This window comes from Callospermophilus lateralis, chromosome 1 (assembly GCF_048772815.1).
Source record: "Callospermophilus lateralis isolate mCalLat2 chromosome 1, mCalLat2.hap1, whole genome shotgun sequence".
Classification (NCBI taxonomy): Eukaryota; Metazoa; Chordata; class Mammalia; order Rodentia; family Sciuridae; genus Callospermophilus; species Callospermophilus lateralis.
Window position 1 is genome coordinate 5952673 of NC_135305.1, and position 18897 is coordinate 5971569.

Here is an 18897-nt window from a genome sequence, read left to right on the forward strand (position 1 = left end):
TGAAGCCACGCACGGCACTGCGGGGTGGGATGTCTGCTGCTTTTTTGTTCAGAGCGACATTGGCGTCAGTTACTTTTAGTTACAAAGAAGCACTTAAAGGGAGAGGACCCCAAGCTGCCTTGGAAATGAATCTCTGAGCTGTGAATCCTTCCTTCCATCTTCCCCTGAGGTCCCGCTGTGCCTAAGACACTCATTTTGCATGAAAGAGCTCCGGACCTGCACAACCTCTGACCCCAAGTTGTTATTCTGTCCCTGGAACTGAGCCACCCCAGGGAGGTGGAGGAGTCTTACCAAGAGCTGTGGTCCAAGAGTGTGGCCGGACCTGAGAGATGGGACCTGCCTGCTGCTGTCTGGTTGCCAGGCGTTGGGCAAATGGCTTATACCACCCCTCAGTATCTTCCTCTACAGACGGGGGTGGCGTCACTCTCCACCCATGTGGGTTTCCATAAAAACCAAAGGAGGCCACCACTGTGAGATTTAAGAAAGACACTAATACAGATTCATGATGGTTCTGTTGTTAATGCCTGTTTATATGGTGGACTTTTGGCCTTTCCTGGATATCTAAAGATAGGTGAGTGTGGGGAGAATTCAATGAGCTGATATTAAGGTTAGCTTATTTCTTAGGAAATTCCTCTAAATCTGGGGCTGTTCTCTTTTGTCCAAAAGTGTTCCTGACAGGTGACGTTTGAGTCTGAATCTTGAGAGTTAACTTTCACCAAAGACCCTGATGATCATCTCAGAACATGTGGTCAAAGTCTACACTGCGTGCAAGGCGTAGACAGTGAAGAACAGCAGGGTGCGAAGGCTCGGTCTGGCTGACGTCATGTCTCCTGCACCTGGAGGCCTTGACGCAGCCCAGGGGAGCAGTGCCCTCCCCGTTCCTGAGGGCCCAGGGCGGGTGAGGGAGCGAAGGACCGGGCCCAGGCGTGGGCAGCAGCAGAAGGAGGGAGCTGAGAATTCAGGAACTGTGTGAACAGGGCAGCTCCGGGAGCTGGGCCTTCCAGAACACAGACTGGCAGAGAGGCCAGGGCCCGCTCATTCCACGGGCTAGTGGGCTTGCTGCCATGTGTGCAGGGAGAGCGCGTCCCACACCAGCCTCCGAGGTGTGCGTGCGTCTTGGTGAGCACTGGGAGACGAGCAGGGGAGCGTCCAGCAAAGTGGGTCACTGCCTGTCAGGAGACTCCTGCCAGGCCGCTTGACCGAGCAGGCTGGCGCAGAGCCCAGGAGCAGGCCCCCACAGTGGCCACTCCATCTGATGCTTTCATGAGTTTGTTCTGATCAGCAATGGCTGTGTGGCACCTGTGGCAGCTCCCACAGGTGCCCAAGGTGAGGGCTTCCTGGGCTCGGCTCTTTCCAGGTTGTCTTGCCATGAGTCACTGATCCCTGGCCCCCGTGGTTCTCACCCAGTTCTCTCTTGGGTCAACTAGTTGCTTCCTAACTGTTTCAGTTCATCGTGCCTCTTGGGGTCATTGTCCATTTGGGTGAGGAACAGGTATTCGTAGAAAGTCTTGTGCCTGTGAATGCCACCACTGAGCAAATGGCAGGGGTGGTGGGGACTGAACCCAGAGAGGAATGTGCTCACGGAACCCCAGATTAGAGACCCAGCGGCTCCCCCTCACCACCCAGCCAGCTGCAGCTGCTCAGCCCGATGCTTGCCTGGCCCAGCAGCACACTCTGCAGCACCCTACAGGCACCTGGGGTCAGGGGGCTCCGTCCAGGGGTCCATCTGAATGCAACGTGGTTGTTCAAATGCAGCAGGCCAGGCTCAGTGCCCCGCAGAGACTAGCTCTCCCCTTCCCCCCACTGGAGTGGACGCCCTGCTGGAGTGGAGGCTCCTGGAGAGAAACAGTAAAACTGAGTGTTTTAGTCAGCTTTCTCTCTGCTGTGACTTAAAGACCCAACAAGCACAGTTGTAGATGAGGAAAGGTTTATTTGCAGGCTCAGGATTTCAGAGGTCTTAGTCTACAGAAGGCTGGCTCCATTCCCCAGGGCTCCAGGTGCGGTGAACATGATGGTGGAGAGGGTGGCAAAGGGAAGCAGTCCACATCAGAGCTATCAGGAAACAGACTGCCTTCTTCAGATGCAAATGTGTACCCAAAGCCACGCTCTAATTCCCACCACACCCCACCACTTCAGTTACCTGTCAGGGGATTAATTCACTGATTGGGTTAAGACTCAATCATTTTTCCTCTGAACCGTCTTGCACTGTCTCCCACGTGAGCTTTTGGGGGACACCTCACATCTAAACCATAACACTGATAGGTGCTGATCCTCAAGTGCTGGGTGCCCTGCAACAGGGCAAGCCCAAGGCACTGGGCCACAGATGGAAGAGGAATGAGTTCTGCCTGAGGGTGGGTCTAGCCAGAGATGATATGTGAATTGGACTTTGCATGGCACACAGGAGTGCGCTCTGGACCAGAATTTGGGGGTGAGGGTGGGGCAGGAGGAGCAGGAGCCAAGCCCCGAGGAGGGACAGGGCTGGAGTGTTCGGAGAGCAGCAGTGGCAGGGCCATTCACCCAATTGCTATGTGCCAGGCTCCTGCTAGGGCGGGGCATGAGATGGGATTGTCCCTGAGCAGCTGAAGTGGAGTGGGCCAGCTCCCTGGGCAGGAGTGGATGGTCCCTGGGGAGTGCCCTTAGATGAGGAGTTGAGATGGTTTTCCAGCAGAATGCCCATGGACACACCACCACGTTTGAAAACTCACAAACATTCTGCCTGGGCTGTTGTGCAAGGAGGACTCAGGTGCAGAGCACTTTGGAAGTAAACCTGTGGAGGTCAGAAAAACTGTGGTGCCTGGATTGGAGCCTTTAGGGCACCTGCCCATGACTGACCCAGAGAATCCCCATGGGAACCTGGTGACTGTCCACCAGACAGAGCTTGGATGAATGCCGTTGATGAACTAGAAACTAACCAACTTCACTTCTACAGGAGGACCCAAGATCCCCAGCTGATCCCAACATGCAGTCATGGCTGAGAGCCACTAAATTAAGGTCACCAGAAGTGCTGAGCATGGAAGCTGTGCCAGCTCACCAGTGGGTTCTCGTCTGCCAGGTCTGGAGGCCATGCCAGCTCTGCAGCAGAGCCCCTGGGCCTTAGGGTGAGGCTGTCTCACATTTTCAGATATTACTTTTTAAGCAGAGACTTGGAGGATGAACTGAAACAGGCTTAGGAAGTAACTAGTTGACCCAAGACAGAACTGGGTAAGAGAGAGAGCTGGCCCGGACCCCAAGGACAGAGAAAGTACACAGAAAAAGTACAAAATGTCACTGAAAAAATGAAAGAAGACACAAATAAATGGAAATGCATCCCATGTTCATGGATTGGAAGCCTGTCATTAAGAGGTCAGTAGTACCAAAAGCAATCTATAAAATTGGTGCAATCCACATCAAAATCCCAGTGATTTTTTGTTGTTGTTGTTGTTGTAAAAGTAGAAAAACCCCCCGTTAAATTCATAGAATATCTCAAGGGACCCACAAATAGCCAAAATAATCTTGAAAAACAGGAAAGGAACAAGACTGGAGATCTCACACAACCTGATTTCAAACTTATCATAATGTTACAGTAACAAAAAATAGCATGGTACTGGCATAAAAATAGACAGATAGACCAATGGAATGGAACAGAGTTCAGAAATAAATGCTGATATTTTATGGTCAAATGATTTTGGGAAATGGTGCTATCCATGTGCAGAAGAAGGAAGCTACATCCTGAGTTACACCAAATACAAAAACGAACCCCAAATGGATCAAAGCCCTAAATGTCATTTAGGAAAAAGATATGGGTGGGGGCTGAAGATATGGCTCTGTGGAAGAACCCTTGCCTGACATGTATGAGGCCATGCATTCAATATCCAGCTCTAAAAAAAAAAAAAGAAAGAAAGAAAGAAAGAGGGCTGGGGATACAGCTCAGTTGGTAGTGTGCTTGCCTTGCATGCACAAGGCCCTGGGTTTTCAATCCCTAGCACCACCACCCCCTGCCCCCCCAAAAAAAAGAAAAAGAAAAATACACAGGGGAAATGTCTCATGACATTAGATTTGGCACTAATTTCATGGGTGCAACAACATAAGCACAGGCAACAAAAGAAATAACAGATAAATACATCAAAGTAAAAACTTCTCTGCGTCAAAAAACTGCAGAATGAAAAGGCTACCTGTAGAATAAGAAAATATAGGCAAATCACTTATCTGTTAAATGGTTAAGGTTCAGAATATTTAGAGAACTCCTACAAATCAACAACCAATAGTCCTATTTTAAAAATGGGTGTTTCTTCAAAGATTATAGAAAGCCAATAAACCATGTAGAGATATGTACATATCATAAGATACCACCTCACTCCTTAAGACGGCTACCATAAGAAACAACAGAAGGGGGCTGGGGTGTGGCTCAGCAGTAGAGCGCTCGCCTGGCACGCGTGAGGTCCTGGGTTTGATCTTCAGCACCACATAAAAATAAATAAAATAAAGTATTGTGTCCAATTACAACTAAAAAATAAATATTAAAAAAAAAGAAACAACAGCAGGTCAGTCCTGGTTAGAATGTGGAGAAGGCGAAAGCCTGGTGCACTGGGGTGGGAAGGGAAAATGGCGCAGCTGCTCTAGAGAACACAAAATATCTTGAACAGAGGTACCCAGTGCCCAGTAGTTCTACTCTGCATTACCCAAAAGGACTCACAGCGGGTCCTGAGGAGCTTGCTAGGGCTACCTACCAGGGACAGCTTCCAGGATGGAACTCATTTTCTCACAATCTGGAGGCTGAGGCCTGAGCTCAAGATGTGGACAGGGTTGGTTCCTCCCAAGGACTCTCTCCTCGGCTTATAGATGCCATCTCCTCCCTGTGTCATCACCCAGTGGCCCCTCTGGGCAAGCCTGTCTCCCCATCTCTTCTTACAGGGACACCAGTCCTGTTGGATTGGGGCCCACCCCGATGACTTCATTTTAACTCAGATCCTATCCCCAAATGCATTCCCATTCTGAGGTCCTAGAGGTTAGGATTTCAACCCAGGCACTTTGGGTGGTGGAGGGGGACACGGTTCAGCCCATAACATTCAAGTTCACAGCAGCATGATTCACAGTAGCCAAAAGGTCGAAGCAGCCCAAGTGGCCCTGACCGATGACTAATAAGCTGAATGTGGCCTGTAAGTGCAGAGGAAGAGCAATCGGCCTAAGTGGAGGGCATTTCTGACACGTGCTCCAACACAGATGGACCTCAAAGCATCACGCTACGGCAGTCACAGGAGGACGGTCCTGTACGATTCACTCACATGAAGGACCCAGAATAGTCATAGACATAGAGACAAACCGTGGACCAGTGGTTGCCAGGAGCCGGGGGAGGGAGGAACAGAGTGTTTCGTGGGTATGGAGCTTCCGTTTGGGAAGGTGGAAAGTTCTAGAAATGGATATGGTGGTGGGTACACAGCAGTGTGAGTGGGTGTGCCACTCCATGGCACACTTGACAACAGTGAGATGAGGGTGGGGTGTGGCTCCGTGTACAGCACTAGTCCTAGGCTGGATCCCCAGCACCAAAAAACCCGGAAAAGCTTGATGATAAATTTTCTTGTGTGTATTTCACAATTAAATATTTTTAAATAGGTACAAAAGAAAGAATAAAGATGCAGTGTCCCCTGGACTTGAGGATGGCCGGTGGGGTTCTGCTTGGTGGGATGTGTTCTCCAAGGCCAGATGCAGGACCAGGGCCAGGGCCAAACAATGCCTGCATTTTAGAAAGTGCACGTTGTGATGCCCCGCCTGCACCTGTCTGTCCACTCACCTTGGCCACCACAACATCAGCTTTTACTGGCTCCAAGGCCACCCTCCCCAGCCCCGTCATCTTCCAGCCCCCTGGACACTTCACGGAGCCTCGTGTTCTGGGTCTGAGGTTAAGGCCTGTCCATCAGCCACAGCTCAAGCCACCCCTGGACGGGACTTTTGTGTCCCACTCCTTCTGCCTTCCTGCCTTGCCTCTCAGCCTTTCTGTCCCTTCAGTCCCTGGTCTCTTCCTTCCCCTTCCCTGGAGTGCTGGCAGGCAGTGGCTGCTCCTGGACACCTGGCCTGACGTTCTGGGAGGGATGTGGGCAGTGGCGGCACATTTGGGAGGCAGCTAGCCTTCTTCACCTCCTCCCTCTACCTGTGACCGTCCATGTCCCTCCTTTGCTGCTGGCCCTCAGGAGGAGGACTCCTGGAGGTGGCACCTGGGTGGAGCTGCTCTGCTCTTGTTGACCTTGCACCTCTCTCCCTCCCAGGACCTGAGCTCCTTTGCCATGCCGCTCCTGGATGGAGACCTGGAGAGTTCCGAAAAGCATTCGTCCCGGAAGGTAAGGCCTCCTGTCCTGTCCCAGGGCTGCTCACCGCACACCTGGCAGTGCCCCTGACAGGCGCTGGGTTTCCCTCCTCCCTCTTCTCCTTGCTCTGCACTGATGCAGCCACAGTCTCCCCACCAGAGGAGAAAGGGGAAGACCAGCAGCCAGCCACGTGCTGGGCACAAGTAACGAGGCGGAGGTCAGAAGCCTCCGGAAGGTCAAGACACGGTGCCGCAGGGCTCTCCTCCCCTCTGTCTCCTTCCACATTCCGTCCTTAGCTCATCGCTGTGCCCTTCCCTCTGCTGATTCTCTCCCGCTAGGAAGCCAGTCTCCCAGGTTGCTGGCTGTCGGGGTCAGGCGGCTGAGGGGTGCCCGGCCGGGGTGGGGTGGCCCTGGCAGGGAGGGGCGTCAAGGCAGCCTGCCCGGCTTCTCCTGCAGTCAGAAAGGGAAGGTGGGCCGAGGGCTGTGCAGGGCACCCTCCTGCCACCCTCAGTCCCCTGTGGCAGGTACCTGCAGGGGGCTGGCGAGGGGCCTCTGCTCTGTCCGGCCTCTGCTCCGTCCTGGGAGCAGGGTAGGAGTTCCAGTACTGGAAAAAGCCGATCTATTCTCTAAGCATTTTGCATTACATACAATTGAATCAACAGATCGGTTCAGGCCTGTGGGGCTAATTGGCGTCAGCGTGGCCGCCCTGCCCAGCCCGGCCCTGCCCTGATAGAGCCAGCAGACTTACAGCAGTTATTGTGGCCTCGCCCAAAAAGACTGTCAGAACGGCCTCAGGCCTGGCCAGGGAAGGGACTGGGCCAGCAGGGAGGGAGCCCCAGTGGTAGGAAGGAGCCGCCAAGCTCAGGGCTCCCTTCCCTTCCATGAAAACCCACTAGGGAGGGGACTGCAGCAGAGGGCCCCAAGGCTTGGGTGTCCCTCAGGCCACAAGGCCCCTTTTGGCGACTCTGGAGGTCCACAGTGAAGTCCTTGTCAGGGTTGGGAAGGGGCTCCTCCCTCCCCGTGATCGTTCCTGGGAACTCTGCCGGACACCGGTGATGACGTTAGGTGGATCCAGGACAAGGGCCTGACCACTGTTGTCCGGGCTGGCGAGGAGACGGCGCAGGTAGTGAAGGTCCGACACGCTGATGCCGGAACCTAGGAGCTGCACGACAGGGAGAGCATTCCGTCTCCAGAGCATCTCAGCCTCCTGGTACAGTGTGGGGACAGGGCCTCAGAGGGACAGTGTCTGTGCTGACATCAACTGGAGAAGAGGGAGGAAAGCTAGGGCTGTCGCCTTTACTGCCAGGACATTGGCCTCCTCACTCCCAGCCCACCTCAGCCCCGTGCCCGGAGGGCAACGGTCCTTCCTCCTGACCCTGGAAGGGCCACTTTGATCCGACTCCAGCACCTGGTGTTCACATGACCCACGAGGCCAGCCTTCCTGGAGCCAGAGCCAGGAGGCTGCCTGCCTAGAGGAATTTCCAAAATGCCTGGGGAGTGCTTGCCTCTTCCCCTGCCTCATTCTGTCCCTTCATGTGGGTGGCCCAGTTCAAAATGAAAGTATCCCTGAGAAGGAGACCCCCATCAGATCTCCACTGAAGGCTAGTCCTCCAAGTCTGTGTAGTGGTGGGGAGCCCAGAGCAGATGGGGGCGTGCGTCTGTGTGCCCACAGCAGGGAGAAGCTAAGGAGAGGTACGCCGTGGTCCCTGAGGAGGGGAAAGCTGGGGACAAGAGGAGGACAAGCCATGAAGGCTGTGACATCTGCCCCAGGAACCTCATTAGGTGTCTGGTACGCCCCGATCACTTCCGTGAACACAAGGAGGGCCGAGTGTGAGCTTAATGTCAAAGATATGATCACATTTCTTAAATTTTACTTAGATTAACTTAAATCCAACTCTGCATCACCATCCCATCAGGCTGATGGAAATGTTAATCTCCATTATTCCTGGAACTTCCTTCCTAGGCTTGTGCAAAGGTCCTGGGGATCCTTGGAGCACACACATATATGTAGAGATGAGGAAACTGGACTTCAAGATGGAGCCAGGCCAGAGTCCAGGTTGCCTGTGGTTACACTGTCTCTAGATTCCTGAACCTCAGGCTGGTCGGACAGGGCCTCTCAGGGAGGTGTCCTAAGTTGGACAGGTCCCACTTCTTGCTCTTTTCAGCTGGTCTCGGCATCTTTGTGTTCATAGCCTAGACCCCCAGCCTCTTGGGGACTCCTTCCCTCTGACAGTGGTGACTGGAAAGGCCAAATATCCGTTTGGCAGCCCCCACATGGATGGGTACCCCGGCTTTGCTGCCTGAGGCTGCAGCTGCACCTCCGGGCCCCAGTCATTGCCGCGGCCATCACTGGTCAACCAGCCTGGCTTGGCTCCAAGACATCCCCCCCCACCACACAGAGATGACCACGGGTCCTCCGCTGTCTGTGCCTTGATCCGGGGACCACTGCTGGCTCCTCTGTTCACCACTCCAGCAACCTAACCTCCCAGGGCCAGCTGGGGTGGTGGCCATGCTCACCTTGTGCTGTGAGGACGGAATGGTCATGAGGTCAGACACAGATTGTGGCTGGCCCAGGTTGGGGTGCAGGTGTGGTCAGTGCACCCTGCGCTCGGCAGACCCAGGAAGGGTGTGTGCACACAGCCTATGCCTGACTGGCAGGGAGCTGCTCACTGTCACTTTTACCCACTGCTGGCCGTGGGGTCCCCTCTCTGCTCCTCCCCCTGAGAAGACCAGCCTGACTCTGGGCCCACATAGGACCTAGGACTCAGGGCGCAGCTGCCCCGCCTTGAGGGCCTGGCCTCCGTGTGCCTCAGCATGGCGGGCTCCGACTCCCCCAGCTTGAGACCTACTTCCCCTGCCTGCACCGTTCCCCTGCCCTTCCCTCCATCCCGTCTGGTCAGTCCCTCCCAGATGGTCCTGAAGCTGGCCCTTGCTGGCCCCCTCCTTGGTCCACTCCCTCAGGCTCACACCTACCACTTCCTCTTCCCGGGAGTGGAAGGGAGGCAGCGCTAAGAGCCTCAGGGGGACTGGCCTGCACCCCAGCTTCCTCCCTGCGACTGCATGGCAAATGGCGCAGGCTGTGGAGCTCTGCTCTGCCTGGCAGAGGCCTGAGCTTCCCCTCTCCCTTAGCACCTGCAGAGCCAGACACACCTGGGAGTCTCCCCCCACACTTATCAGGTACCACTGTGTTGCGGCTACAGCAGTGGCAAGGGCCAAGGCCATCCTGGTGGCTTCTGCAGGCATCTGCTGCACCTGACCACCCCTGCCAGAGGCAGAAGGCCTCCATCTCCCAAACCTCCGGTTCTCACGCTGGTGAGGGTGCGGCTCTGCTTGCTGGTCCCTGCAGGACAGGCTGGGGAGGACCTGGCCTCCACTGCGACTGGCCATTTGCAGACCAGTGTGGAAGGTCTGCTTTCTGGGTTTCCCGTTTGAGGACTGAGTTCCTGGCTCTGTGGCCTGGAATTCTGAATCCAGGATGGAGTCCCACTCAGTGGGACCTCAGGGTCCCTCTTGCCCATCACATGAGGTTCAAGCTGACCTTCAGTGTACCAGGGGGACTGTGTACATGACCCTCTGTCTCAGAGCCCCTGCTCCATCCCCTAGTCCTCCTGGCTCCACCTCAGTCTTGCCCAGCACCTGTCCAAAGCTACCCAACCCCAGGGTCTCCTCTGACCAGGTCTCTATGTAGGTGGGCTGCTCCCCTGGACAGCCTTCATCTGCTTCGTGTTTATGGGTCTTGTCCACCCCCCTCCATTTTCTCCTTGGGAGCCCCCACTTCCCAGTCCATCTTTGTCCCCATCCCCCCAGGGCTGGGTGCTGGCATTTGCTCAGTGCCCCCACCTTCCCGGCAGAGTCCCTGGACATTGCAGGACAGAGGTGAGCAGGATGAAGTCAGTGAGCTGGCTTTCAGGGGTCCCAGGCTGGACTCTCCCTTGGCCCTGCCACGTGACCTGGACTTCGCTTCCATCCCACGCCTGTGTCCCAGCGGCTTCTACAGCATTTGCTTGGCGAGGCGTGTGGTGTGAGGGTAAGGCTGCAGGCCCCTAGGTCAGACCCTCCCCTTGCCAGTTTTGTGACCCCCCACTCCCAGCCAGCACCTTTTCTGGCCTGGGGCTCAGTGGCACCCAGTGATGGCAAGAGGGACCTAGCAGGGCCTCAGAGTGGTCAACCCAACAGCACCACTGCCTGGCTGGGGACACCCTCAGGGCATCTTTCCTAACCCAGCCCTTCCTCCTCTTCCAGCCTCCAAGTCCCTCCCCACCTGAGAGTCCACACCGGGCCCACTAGTGCCAGATGCACAGTGTTGCTGCACAGGTGCCTCAGGTGTGCCAGGCACTGTGCCAGGGGCCTCACTTGGGCCACACCCCCTGTCTTGGCACCCTGTGAAGGCAGGCCTGGCATCCCTGTTGTACACAGGGGGCACAGACTGAGTGAGCTCAGAGCCCCTGTCTGTGTGTCTACCCTGCTAAAACTGAGCCAGGACTCAAATGCACATCTCCACCCCGTCCTTCCTGCTCCATGCTATAGGGTCGTCCTTGGTCCCCTGTATGTGTGTCCCCACTGCGGACAAGGAACCTCCACCCCCCCTTCCTGCTCCATGCCCATATGCCCACCCACCACTTGAAGAACCTCTCATCTTTAAAATTTATTCTCAGTAGGTGGGAAAGTGGCTAAGTGGGATGCTCTATGGACAGATAAACAACTAATTTTCATATTGAATAGTCAAAAAAAAAAGAAAAAAGAAAAACTTGCACTTATGATGAGACTGGCTTGGGTTATGTGGTCCTTCTTCAGGGTTCAATGGAGAATCCCGGGAGGCTGGACCCTCTGGGGGGTTGGTGGCCACAGGCTGTATTTTGGGAGCGCCCTCTAGTGGTGGGAGAACTTCCCGGGGCCCTGGTCAGCTGGGACCAGGGTCCAGCTCTGAGCCTGAGCTCAGACCCACCTCACAGCAGGGCTCTGGTGTCCAGAGCGCAGCATGCCCGAGGTCTCATTCCTGCCCCAACGAGCCTGGGACAGTTACTTTTCTTTCTCGTTGCTCAAGTGGGGAGTGCTGGGGTGCTGTGGTCTGCAGGGTCTCAGGCTCACCAAGGGTCAGGACGGCAGTAGATTAGCATGATCCTATGATAACTGCCAGTGAGTGCCCAGCTGACAGCCTGCGGTCCCACGGACTGACCTTGTTCCACAGATGAGGGGACCGAGGCAGCCAGACTAAGGAGCATGGCACAGGAAGGGGCGGGGCTGGGGTCTGACCCAGGCACCGGGACTGCGGGGCACGAGCTCCTGTCCCTGCAGCAGGATCCCTGAAGGGTTCTCAGAGGCTGCGAGCTGTGGGTCTCGGCTTAGACTCGGTGGTCCCCGAGTCGGATCCTTTTTCAAAACATCATGACAATTTTAAGGGAACAGAGAAGCAAGGCTCTGAAGCTGGGGCCTAGCCAGCTTCCTTCCTGACCTGTCAGGGCCCACAGTCAGGCAGATGCTACGGCAGGTTGCAGAAGCTCCACGGCTCCCAGCACCAGGGCCCCCAGCTGCAGCCAGGCCCGCTCTGTCCTGTGTGACGGGGGTTCGTGCTTCCTCCCCTGAGGATTCCTGGGCAGTCCGGCCCTGAGGAGGACAAACGGGCCCTCCACTGCAGAGGCCGGTGGCAGACCTGCAGATGGTCCAGAAGGAGCCACATCCCTGGGTGCCCTCTCCACTGCCCTCAGCCTCCAGGGGACTGCCAGGATAAGGAGCTGCCCAGCCTGGGTGGGCCGTCCCCAGTCGGGTGCTGCCCTCCACACAGTCGGTGGCCCCCTCCGTAGAAGGGCTTAGGACCTTCTCTCAGGCAGCTCAGTAAGAAGAGACGACACTGACAGGCCTGGCACAGGGCAGGGTGCCTGGAGCCCTGGTGACGTCCTCCGTTTGTCCTTCTGCAGGTGGACAGCCCCTTCAGCTCGGGCAGCCCCTCCAGAGGGCTCTTCTCCAGAGGACCCCAGCCGCGGCCCTCCAGCCCTGTGTCGGCTCCCGTGAGACCCAAGACCAGCCCTGGCTCTCCCAAGACCGTGTTCCCGTTCTCCTACCAGGAGTCCCCGCCGCGCTCTCCACGGCGCATGAGCTTCAGCGGCATCTTCCGCTCCTCGTCCAAAGAGTCTTCACCCAGCTCCAACCCATCTACCTCGCCCGGGGGCATCAGGTTTTTCTCCCGCTCCAGAAAAAGTAAGACACTGATGCTTTGGTTTCAGGTGGGGGCGGGGCTGCTGGCAAGGTCCCTGGCGGCCTCTCAGCCCGGGGTGTCTGTCAGTGACCGTGCTGAGTGCACGCAGGCGTGTCTGGCCCCAGCTAATCTTTCTTCAGAACATCTGTTTCCACCTGTCCTTTTCTGCCCACTCTCACCTTCCAACATGGCATGCTCTGCAGGTGAGCGGGAACTCGCCCAAGGCTCACAGTCTGACTTGTAGGGTCCCACGTTTGCCTTCAGCCTTCTCTGGACACTGCAGGGTGGCACTAAGCCTAGGCCCACACCCAGGGCCAGAAGCCCCCTGATATGGCTCTCACCTGTGTGGTTTGGTGCTGGGGGGCTTTGGACCGTTTCTGGTGGATCCTGACTTTCTCAGCTTGGTGCGGTGGGAGACAGGCATGGATTTCTAGAGAAACTGAAGGAAAACCTGTGTGTTGGAGAGAGTCCCTTGGACTCAGGAGTATTTGTGAGCGGAAGGCAAAATGCTCTCACTTTAGCAGCCCGGGCTGGGCTGTCCTTAGGTAGGATCATAATGCAGAAGATCCAAGGTCAGCTGCCAGGAGGATGGAGCTTGTCTCCTCCACCCTGCGCCTGCCCCTCCCAGAGCCTAGGCTGACTTAGAACATCCGCCCTGGGGAAGGTTGAGTGAGGATGAGCTTGCCCTTGAGCGTCAGTGGTCTGGGTTCCTCCTCTGGGGTAGCAGGCGCACTCCAGGGACCTCAGGAGGGAGCAAGGCCAGCGTGGAGTCTCAGTGTTCCCAAGTTATAGGCAAGGGAACTTCTTCAGAGCTCTCTTCTTCACTTTGTCTTGGGTGTGTGGCAGGAGGCGTTCTCTTTCTCAGACCCCTAAAGCCACAGTGGCAGCTCTGCTGCCTCTTCATGAACCCAACTGTAACAGGCGTGCTGTGATTGAGGAGGTACAGGCGTGACCAGAAGAGGGTTCCTCAGACGGATGCAATCCGGGAGGTTGGTTGGGAGCTCCAAGTACAAAGCGCGGTAGGGAGAGAGTGTTCTAGCACTGTGTCAGGATGCTCCATGGAACATTTCCAGCCTCCTGGACGGCATCCTGAAATCCTCACATGTAGTCGTCCCTGGGTATCTGTGGGGGACTGGTTCCAGGACCACCTACAGAAACCGCAATCTGAGGCTGCTCAGGTCCCTGTATAAAGTAAGGTCGTGTCTGCACACCTGTGCACATCCTCTTGTGTGCTCCGTGTCATCTCCAGATTACTTATAACCTCTCATACAACATAAATGCTGTGTAAATAGTTGCTGTGTTACTTAGGGAACAATGACAAGGGGTAAGTTCGTGCATACTCAGTCCAGACAAGTAAAAATTATTTGGGGTCCCTGGTTGGTTGGATCATGGATGGAGCCTGCAGATGGCATTTCACCATGTGCCAGCTCTATGTGGAGGGAACAGCAGACCAGGTCTTTGTCAGGTGGCCTGACTCTCAGCAGGTGCCTCCACACTGTTTTAGATACAATAGGAGCAGGTTGTCTTCTGTTACCTGTTCTGCTGCAACAAAGCATCACAAGTGGGGGTGGAGTTAGAGCCATTGAAATGTATTCTCTGCTGTTCCAGAGCCATGGGTTTGAGATGGAGGCGTGGGCAGGGCCACCCTCCCTCTGAAGGGACTAGGGCAGGGTGTGCGCCATGCCCCTCTGCCAGCTTGGGTGCTGCTGGTGATCCCTAGCACCCCTTGGCTTGGAGACGCACCACCCGGATCTCTGCTTCTACCACCCCGTGGTGCTCTCTCTGTCTCTCTCCTCTCCTTATAGGATTGTCCGGGATTCAGGGCCACCCCGCCCCAGTGTGAACCTCATCTAGTTAGGCACATCTGCGCCACCCTCGCATTAAGGTTCAGGAAGGACATGAGTTTTGCTGTCCAACCCAGTCCATAGATTATCTGGGAAAGGCCAAGACCTACAATGCAAATCACCAGCAAGGGGTGTGGAGGGCTTGTGCTACGGATGGGCAGCCCACTAGGATGAGAGCCATATCTAAGACAGAAGGGGGCGGGTGAGAGGGCAGGTCTGGGAGGCCTGGGAGGGCCTGCAAGTGGGCACCAGGGAGCAGGACGGACTAGGCCAGGTCTGACCCTGCACCCTCTCTAGCAGTGCGAGCTTCCTATAAGGCACTAGGCTAGGGGCCACTGGGGAAGCAGATGGCAGAAGCTGGGCAAGGTTAGTTAGCCCAGTGAATTACCATCTGACCTCAATGGGGGCAGAGGTTATCTGTATCCAGGCGCAGCGTGCAGAGGTTCTGGGACCCTCAGGAGTTCCTCCCAATAAAGGCCAGCAATTTAATAAATACCTGACTAGGATGTGCTGTGAATTTGGAAGCCAGACCTGATCAGGCCGAGGATGCAGCAGCTACTTCATTGGACCCATCTTGGCCAAGTAGCCACGTGCCCCCACCTGAGGTTTAAGCAAAAGACACTGTGCCTGGGTCAAGCAGTTGCCAGCAGATCTGAGGGACCCTGCGAAGCCGCAGCAGCAGAACACCGGGGAGAGGGAGCCAGGCTCAGAGCTGGGCAGACTCGCCACGTGCCTGCGTGGGGTGCTGGGGCCAAGGACTGAGCTCTGGGTCCATGCTGCACACTGGCAATGGCCCCTTCTTCCATGAGGGCCTGTGCTCCCTAGGAAGACCTCCCTGGAGCCCCTTGCTGGCAGCCACAGGCAAGTAGGCATGTGGAGTAGCAGGGTGGGCCACCTGGTGCTCCCCCACACTAGGGAAGCCCGAGTTGCAGACTGAAGACAGGACGACCCCAGGCATGTCCAGCACCCAAGGGGGCTGGGGACGAGGCTGGGCTCGAAGCAGTTGGTGGCCTCTGGAGGCCTTGCTGTGGGTGGGGTCCACAGTGCACCCCAGCTCATGTCCCCTGTGTGGGCTCTGGGAGTCCATGTGCCCTGTCGCCTTCCTTCCAGAACCCTAGCTCTGCCGCTTTCCAGCAGAGGCCCCGGCACAGACCAGGCCAGCAACCTGGGCCTCTCCCTGAGGCCAAGCACAGTCAGGTGGGCAGCTGCCAGCAGCACCAGCCTGGGCTAGGAGCTGGGCCCCGTGCTCCACACAGCCTCTCTGTGGGACCCATGGGGAGTCAGAGTCGACATAGAGTGGCATGTTGGGCATGGGAGATGGGCAGGACTTCGGCTTCCTGAGGGGGCAGGAGTTCCTGTGCCTCTTTCAGTTCAGAATTCTTAAAGGCCCTTCCATGTCCCCGCCAGGGCAGGGCCTGTCAAGGTTCTCTACCATCTACCTGGATGGCCACAGGCTGGGCCCAGGAAGGCTGTGGAAGGCTCTGAGCTGCTCAGAAGGACAAGAAGCAATCAGGCTGAGAAGCCCCCTGGATAGGTGGTCAGACCAGGGCAAGCCCAGCTCATCTCCTGGCCTTTCCCCCAGAACAAGGCATCCCCGCCCCAGCCCTAGTGCTGACGAGGCGCAGAGGTCAGGGCTGCGTCCAGGGGCAGCGTGTGGAACCAGCACCCTCGGGCTTCCTCGCCTGGGAGGGCTGTCCTGCTCTCCTTCTGTCTGGTTTCCAGGTGTCTGTGGTGTGAGGAGGGCTTGGGAGGCTTGTCTGCTATTCCCAAGGCTTGAAAATCTATTCTTGGATCACAGCACCCAGATATGCCTCGCTTCCCGAGGCCCAGAGTGAATTTCACAAAGCAGCCTGAGGGGGTTGCCATCGGAGGGACGGAGGGTCCTTACCTGTACCAGCCCCCCGACACCCACCATGTCCGTTGCAGGGACGTCATGAAGATGTTGTCCGTATCCATCCTCCTGGGAGGGTTTCCTGTCTGGTTCTGACACCAAGCATAGCTGTGCTGACCAACTGGTCTGTTTTTGTCTGGAGCGGACACTCAACACCAAACGACCCCGTTTTCCCATCTGTGCTTCTGCAAGGAGGCTTTGACCCAAATTTGTAGGAAAGGCTCTTGGGGCTGCATCATGCCTGACTTCTGAACCTGTTTCTGGTCCCCATCCTTTCAGTGTCACCTCCTCCTGCTTAAACAAGGCGAGCAACTTGGGGGAGGACTGGGGTATTTAGAGAATCCCAAAAGGAACCCCTGGGCCTCCAGAGGTGGCGGCTGCAGGTGGCCATGGGTCTGCATCGGCCTTCCTCTGGTCCCCTCCCCTGTCCCCCAGGGGCTGAAGCCCTGTCCCCATTAACCTTCGCTCTCCCTGGCAGAGAAGGGCCAGCCCCTTGTGCCTTGGTAGATCCACGTCCTGCCTGGAGGCAGATGGGGGAGGGCCGAGAGCCCTTGGTCTGCTGCTTCCTCATCTCCAGCTCAGTGGCCCTGGGGTCCTGGGGAGGCACATTCTCGTCCCCAGCTTTGTCCAACATAACCACACCCAGGGTCTGTCTCCTCCACGGCCACTGTCCACTGGGACAGCAGAACAGAGCAGCTGCGCCAGAGACCATGTGGCCGCAGAGTGAGATGCCTGTGTGACTGGCCTTGCTCTGCTACCTTAAGAATTTCTAAGTGGCTGTATGAGGTAGAAGTTTCCAGAACAGTGGATCTTCTTCTTCAAAGTTTTCAAAGCTTGGTTCAGGGTGATCTTACCGTGAAGATGAGGAAAGGAAAGCACATGTGGGTACATCCATGAAATGCAAATAATAAGATCAGTTTTTAAAAAAGCAAAACGAATCTTGCACAATTAGCAAGGTAGAACTACAGAATTTTCTGTTTTTAGACTTTGCTGCTGATAATGATTATGAATGAGAGCTCTGCATGTCCCAAGTGGGCTGTTTGTTATAATTCTTCCAATCTTCAGAGCAACCCCTTGAAGTGCATTGTCAAAATGTTTACCACAGTAGAAACTGAGGCACAGAGGGGTTAAGTTGTTGACCAGAGGCCACACAGCTCGCAATGGTAGAGACTGGATGTGAACTCAGATGGTCTAACTCCCAGATCAATTTTAACCCTGAGGCTGAGACTCTGCTTGAAGACACTTACGATATTTCAGCTTGTTTATGATGTTTCAGTTTATGTTGGTGTGAAAGCCATACACTTCAGTAGAAATCATACTTAGAATTTTGCATGTTGATCTTCCCTGGGCTGCTGATAGGTGTCCAGTCCTCTCGTGCTGGACAGCGGCAGCAGACAGCCGCTCCGTCAGGAGGGAAATGAGCAGAGCTGCTGTGCGAGGGTGTGTGTCTGGTAGATTGCTAAATGTGTTTTCAGCTTGTGATGTTTTCAATTTGCAAAGGACTTACTGCGACATGTCCCATGGTAAGTTGAGAGCATCTGTCTGTTTTCTGGTCTCAGTGTCTGTCACAACGTAAGCTCTCCAAGGGGAGGGGCTGGCTTTCCTCCAGGACCATTGTCTTAGTGCCCAGAACATGGCACTAGAGGCACTCGATGAATCTTTCCAGAGCAACCCACCAGCGACTTAACCAGCCTTTCAGTGCTTTTAAAAATCTGAGCCAGCGGTCCTGAATACAAGACAGTGGTACACGGATGAGATCTGTGTAGGTCATATAAACCTGACCAAACTCAGAAGAAATAAAAAAATTGACTGTATCAAGAAAACTGCTTTTGTGCAGCCTCCCCCTCTGAACAAAACAGAACCCTAAAACACAAATGTGCAAAACCAGGAGTTTATAATATGCACTATAGTTACAGGAAAATATAAAGGTGGTAAACCAGGAGGAGGTGATGAATTGGTGCAGGACAATAACACTCCTTGTATACAAAGATATTAACCAAGCACATCAGGACCTGGTAGGAAACAGGGACTTCTAGCAAAGTCCCCGAGTATGTGCACCTCTATGAGGGACCTTGCTGTCCTTGTTCAGACGCAGACAACATGGATGTGAGCAGAAGAAGGTGGCCCCTGGCTCTGGAGCTGGCAGAGGGCACCCGAGCTCCTCTCCTCTGGGGGAAGCCCTGGCTTCACCCCCACTGCACGGTGCTGAGTTTGGGGTGCTGGGGGTGGAAAACAGCAGACCTTGGAAAGACAAAAAACCCTTTGTTGGCACTAGGGATGTGAAGTTTCCTTTGAGAATACCCCAAACATAAAGAAGTAGTGATTTTAGCTTAAAGAAAAATGTAATAACCTCTGCAGAATGAAGTCGAGTGAAGGTCGCGCACGGTGTGAGCTTGCTTTCTCTTCTTACCGACTGGGCGTAGCCTCGTAGAAATCAGACAGATCTTAGAGTCTGAGATGAGGAACAAAGGACAGCCGATCATCTTTGTAAAACAAACTGTACGTTCTGGACAGGTGATGGGCTTGTGCCTGGGCTTAATTTGCACAGTAGGGAACGCTGGGGTTGGGGCCTAGGAAACTGCTTGAATCTTCGGTAGTGGAGCCTGTGGTCACTGTGGCCCACACAAGACCTCCACCATTGCCAGAGCCCCTGTGGCTCCCAGCTTTGCAGTGCTTCCTGCTGAGGAAGGG

General features: G+C 55.4%; 1 protein-coding gene across 9 annotated transcripts in view; it reads left to right on the forward strand.

Annotated features, from left to right (window-relative positions):
• The window catches only part of Prkag2 (protein kinase AMP-activated non-catalytic subunit gamma 2), a 259423-nt gene that overhangs the window by 65092 nt on the left and 175434 nt on the right, over positions 1–18897 (forward strand). For all 9 annotated transcript variants that reach the window (XM_076831769.2, XM_076831778.2, XM_076831785.2 and 6 more), the window contains 2 exons: positions 6240–6311; positions 12194–12473. In XM_076831769.2, coding sequence (XP_076687884.2) covers positions 6240–6311; positions 12194–12473 — 352 coding nt within the window. The remainder of the gene's footprint in view (positions 1–6239; positions 6312–12193; positions 12474–18897) is intronic.